The 6,295-nt window shown below is 33.3% G+C and overlaps 1 protein-coding gene across 1 annotated transcript in view; it reads right to left on the bottom strand.

The window, feature by feature from the left end:
• Window positions 1-3,181: 3,181 nt before the first annotated feature.
• The window catches only part of HELRODRAFT_168623 (hypothetical protein), a gene marked incomplete at both ends in the record, with an annotated part of 6,293 nt that continues 3,179 nt past the window's right edge, over window positions 3,182-6,295 (bottom strand). The window contains 2 exons of the mRNA XM_009014456.1: window positions 3,182-3,247; window positions 3,490-3,569. Of these exons, the coding sequence (XP_009012704.1) occupies window positions 3,182-3,247; window positions 3,490-3,569 (146 nt within the window). The remainder of the gene's footprint in view (window positions 3,248-3,489; window positions 3,570-6,295) is intronic.

Raw genomic sequence — 6,295 nt, 5'->3', positions numbered from 1 at the left:
CGAACCGCAAACGAATATACAATGATAAACATAAAAATACAAACACAAAAACACAAACAAACAGCGGTAAACATAAACATACAACAATACTTAGCATGGTGAAGGGACATTTATTACACAATAATCGATATTTTCACGGTTGGCTGCTCGCTCATGTATCGGAGCGTGTACACATTTCTAGTCATTTTATAATAATCTCTCTTTCTCTCTCTCTCTCTCTACTCTATGTACCTATGTACTATGCCCACTTCGGCGTGTGTGAGTGTGCATGTGTGTGTGAGTGCGTGTGTGCGTGTTGCACAAGCATTCTGTTTTTGCACACCATTTAGATATGGAGACCGCAAGACACCAAAAATATGAAGCCCATGATTAATTAATTATTAGATAGCATTAATTATTTAGTGGATGCTTTGGTTATTTATTAGATGCCCAAATTATTTAGTAGAAGTCTTTAAATGATAATATTTTTACTCCAAACTAGTAAACAATCAGTGTATTTTCTCGTCTATATTGTGAAGGAACCTATTTTGTTGGGTACCGTTGTAGCGGCCCGCCGGACCTAACTTAAATCCGACTTTGTTCAAGTCTGCCACAACCACACCACATCATAGGGAGTATGATAGTTTCTGAGTTTCTGGCAGAGTTTTTGAATCAGATCATTGCACGAGACATAGCGACACCCTTACCGATTGAGCTAACTCGCCAGCCTTGAAAATTCGGCAGGAATTTTGAAAAATTTAATATAATGATGTGATTTATATTCATCACTATTTAATAATCATTCACGTCAATATTGTTTCGGCCATTCATCGTTCGTTCATTTGTTTTTCTGTTCATCTGTTTGTCGTTTAATTTTTTTAAACAGGTTTAAATTGTCAGCATATTTATTTAATTGCAAATATGTTTAATTAAATTGATTTTTAGTTAATTATTTTAATTTCAATGTTGTGATATGTTTGTTTAAAAATAAATATGAACAGCAAAAACATTAGTAATTAATCATGAAAGTTAAACAAATACCAGACATGTACAAACAAATTATAAAAAAACGCACAACACACCCCACACACACAAACACACACACATACCTTCACATGAGTAGACAAACACACATACATATACATGTGTAGAAATCACCTATGATGAATAAATGGAGTTCAACAAACTAAAGAACACAATCATAAAGGCAATCGCAAATAAAATTTCAATCACTCAAACACACACACACACGCACACAAACAAACACACACACGCACACACACACGCACGCAAACAAACGCGCACACACACGCGCGCACACACACACTCGCACACACTTGCATACAAACCAACACACACAAACATACACACTCACGCACATGCACACACACACACACACACGCACAAACACATACAAAGCGCATACTAGCGCGGCGTCATTTGATTGAATTTAATGACGGCTCAGTAATGGATGCACCCGAAGATGAGAATTTATAGCAAACAGCAATTAATGGCGGCCACTGAAATTTATGAAAAGATGTCCTTTAATTACCTGCCTTTATTTCCTTATACTTGGAACGTGCATTCATTCATCCATCCATCCATCCATTCGTCCATCCATTCATCCATTCATCCATCCATCCATCCATTCATTCCTTCATTCCTACGTCTTTCTGTTTAGATCTTTTTCCGTTTGTCTGTCTGCTTAATCTGCACACGAATGTGTGTTTTGTTCGCATGAATTTGTATGTATATTAAGGGTGTTTATGTTCTGGTATACATGTTTAGGTGTGTGTGTTTGTATATATGTTTGTGTGGGTGTGTATATATGTTTGTGTGTGTTTGTATATATGTTTGTGTGTACGTTTTTGTGCCCGTTTGGGTATGTCTGCGTTTGTAGGTTTGTGCGGTATGTTGTTTTATGTAAAATATTAGACAATTTTGCACACACACACACACACATCAGTATATGTGTAAAAAACACACACATGTGTACATGTTTGTGTGTCTGTGTGTGCGTGTTAGAGTCTGTCTGTGTGTGTAAGTCTCTAATTTAATTGTTTTAGCACTTTTTTAGCAATCAATATACATCCAAATATTTTACAAAAAAATGTATCAAATACAGATCCCATATTTTAATGGGCATCTATAGACAGTGTTTTCATAAAGGCTTGTAGTACCAAATACACAATTGGTTGTAGGAAACAGGAGTTCTTCCGTCACTGGTCCAACAGTTTGGAATAATTTAACACGCCACCTCCGTCAGCCTGGATTAACTCTTCAACAATTCCGTGAAGAACTAAAAGCTCATCTTTTTATGAGTTAAACAGCAAGACTTAAGAAGAGCCTTTGAGATGTTTTAAAGGGTGCTAGAATATAAACTCTCTAATAATAATAATAATAATGATGATGATAAAAATAATAATATAACAATAATAATTATATTTAAAATATTTAGGAATTTAAAATCTTCGACAATATATGCATAACGATTATATTTTCTCTGCTAACTAATAACGAAGTCAAACCATGTTAAGCAGCATGTTTTTTTTTTATATTTTCATGTCAAATAATGAGCTAATAAGTAAATTAACTAAATAAAAACAAAGTCTCTACTAGCAAGAGAAGACATAGACAGAGATGAAAACGCCATAGATAGATAATTAATTCGAAAAACGAAGACATAAAAACAAAATGGCGTTCGTTGATACGCCTATAATCTTATTTACTTCCTTCATTGCAATCATAAAAATAAATATAATTATGGAATGTTAATATAATATTTATATACATATAAATATGAGTATGAATAGGTAATTTTTTTTATTACAAGCTCAGGGCAGTTCATAAGAGGCCGTAAGGCTGCGCGCGTGTTGTCTGATGTCCGTACGAAATAAATATAATAATTAATAATTATGAATAATTTTTACAATAATAATATTATTATTATTACTACTACTGCTGCTACTACTACTACCCCTAATGTTAATAGTACTAATAGTATTACTACTATTATAACTGCTAAATGTCAGATTGAATATTTTTTGTAAAGATATTTTGCCTCTGTTTCAAGCATTTATATATTTTTATTGTCTCCATAATCATTTTATATGCATCTGCTTTAGCTATTGTTCTTTATTTCCTTTCTATTTAGTATTTAGAGTGACGATATGGTTTAATGGTTAAGACGCCCGGTCCCATTTTAGCGGTAACCTGGTTCGATCGCAAAGAGATCCCCGCCTGTCACGTGTAATGCGTTGTGTGGGGCCTGGATGGACGCGACTCAGTAGTGTTGTGTGTGTTGTTGTTTTGCTGCTGTGTGTGTTGTTGCTGTCATTGTTGTGACTGCTGGTATTGTTAAAGTTGTTACTGTTGTTGTTGTTGTTGCTGTGCAGCGAAACACCTACGTAATTAAAAATCAAACTTGATTTCACGACTGAAAAGACTTTAACGCCTTTTCCGACATTTTCTCCAGCTCGTTCGCTTCGCTGCTCCCTCTTTTTTACAGACTTTAGATTTAAACATTCTCATTTTCATGACTGCTAGTGTAATTTTGTTGTTGTTCTTGTTGATGTTGTAGATGTTGACGTCTTAATGTTGTTTATGGTGTTGTATGTTGTTGGCGATGTTGATGTCGTAATGTTGTCGTTTGGGTTGTTGTTGTTAGTGTGGTAAATGTTGGTGTTGTTGTGATTGCGATTGAATGTTGTTGATAACTTTTTTGATAGTTTAATTTGTTGTTGCAGGTGTTGGCTTTTTGGTATTGTCGTTTCTTTGTTATTTTTGGTGATTTTGTTTTTTTAGTTGATAATTATTTCAGAAATTTTTTCATTTTGAAAATTTTTTAGAAAAGTTGAATTAATTTTTAGTTGAGTTTCATGTCTTTCGTAGATATTTTAAACTTGTTTCTAGTAAACTGCTTTGAGATCTAGCTAGCAACATAAACGTTTTTAATAACCATTCTTATTAATTAATCACATCAAAAACAATTACATCAATTTTTTAATAAAAAAAAAACATTTCAAACATTTAAAAAAAAGCTACAACATTAAATTTAATTACAAAAACAACAAATTTTCAGATGAGATCGTTAAAGATGACACCAACAACGACAACAAAATCAGTAACATTTGCGACAACTCCAACAACAAAAACATCCAAAATCTAGACCGCATCACATAAAATATTCTCATCAATAAATCATAAAGGTGATCAGAAAGATTAATTAGCATGAAAAAAGCCTTATAAAACAACATAAGTAAACATCAACAAAACAATGAAAAACATTATACTATTATTGGAAGACAACAATTACAGTAGTAACATTAAAAACATCAACACCAAAAATTACAATAACATCAACAGTTGCAAAAACATCAACAACAACAGCAATAGCAACAACGATTTTCAGCCAAATGACATTTCAGAATTAATTACCGACTCACCTGTTTGAACGAATTTTCAAATTATCATCATCGTCGTCGTCATCATTGAAGTATCATTATCACATGGCATTTTCACATCAACAATTTAATTTCACCATCTATCATCATCATCATAATCATCATAATCGTCATCATCATCATCATAATCATCATAATCGTCATCATCATCATCATCCTCATCATCACCCTCGTTACATCAACATCAAATCATCATCGTGGCATTATCATCATCTTATCATTCTTACACCACCATCATAACGTCAACAACGATCCATTATCTCATCACTGTTATCAGATTATCATCACCAAACGATCATCATATTCCTCCATCCTCACTAGTGCTAGAGGCAATATGATAACAAATTTTCTTTCATCACCATCATCATTACATCATCATTTTACTTAGACATCTCACCATCGTTATCATATCCTCATCACATTACCACCACACATTTTTCCACCACAAAAAAACATTTGAATAACATCACCACCGTAATTTTTACAAATTGAAGAACGCATTTTCACCATATTACGATCATCTTATTACGAAATCACCAATAGATAAACACACTCAGACCATATCACAACCACATCATCACCACATCATCACCACATCATTACCACATGTCTCATCACCACCCAACACCACCAAACACCACCAAACACCACCCACCACCACCCAACACCACCCACCACCACCCACCACCACCATAAGCAGCAGCTGGAAAAGCATTAATATAACAAAGATCGTAGTCCTAAATCATAGTTAGCTTCGTTAATTAGAATGCATTTATCATTATTTAAGTAGTTAAGGATTTACTTTTTCGCCAGCCGAACATTTTTATTAGATTTTTTTTAAATTTAATTTTAATTCATTTTAATTCTTGGTTTTGTCTAGTTTTGTTTTATTATGTTAGCTTACTGATTTGTTTCATTTAGTATTTGATTGTGGAATTATTTGAAGTTTCTTGAAAAATACATCATTGAATGGTTGGTTGGTTGGTTTGGTTGGTTGGATGGTTGGCTGGTTGGTTAGTTTGTTGGTTTGTTGGTTGGTTGGCTAGTTGGTTGTTTGGTTGGCTGGTTGGTTGGCTGGTTGGTTGGATGGTTGGTTTGTTGGATAGAAAGATAGATGGATAAATGGTTGGCTGGTTGGATGCATGAATGGATAGATGGATAGATGGATGGATAGGCAAACACACCAGGAAATGAATAATTGAATGGGTGAATTGATTGATTAATGAATGAAAGAATAAATTGATGGATGGATGATTCGGGAAAAAGATTGATAAATCGTGGGATTAGTTCATTCAATTATTCATTTTTTTATTCTTCTCTTTTCGCGTAATTTTGTCGTCAAGTTAATGGCTTTTTAAAAGTTTCACTCTCTCAATCATTCATTCCTTTATTTATTTTATTTTAACTTTTCAGTCAATCTTTTTTTTATTTAAAAAAATTTTTTTTTTTAAATTTTTTATGTTTAAGGTATATTTTACTTATCTTAAGTTTAGCGATGTAAGAAGAACTCTGCTAAACACCTGTTACATTAGAATAATTTTTCAAAACTCCTCTTTTAAAATTTTTTTAGAATATTTTTTTGTACACGTTATCTTTTTTTCCTTAATTAAAAATTATTAATTGAAAAAGTTCAATGCTTCATTGAAACTCTTCTCCATTTAACCGTTCGGTGATGAACTCTTCCTCTCATTCATTCACATAAAAATATTTGTGTTATTCACTCACTCACTCACTCACTCACTCACTCACTCACTCACTCACTCACTCACTCACTCACTCACTCACTCACTCACTCACTCACTCACTCACTCACTCACTCACTCACTCACTCACTCACTCACTCACTCACTCAC

Source organism: Helobdella robusta, assembly GCF_000326865.2.
Source record: "Helobdella robusta unplaced genomic scaffold HELROscaffold_13, whole genome shotgun sequence".
NCBI classification, from domain to species: Eukaryota; Metazoa; Annelida; class Clitellata; order Rhynchobdellida; family Glossiphoniidae; genus Helobdella; species Helobdella robusta.
Note: the sequence above shows the minus strand (reverse complement) of the source record. Positions and strands in the feature narration are given on the sequence as shown.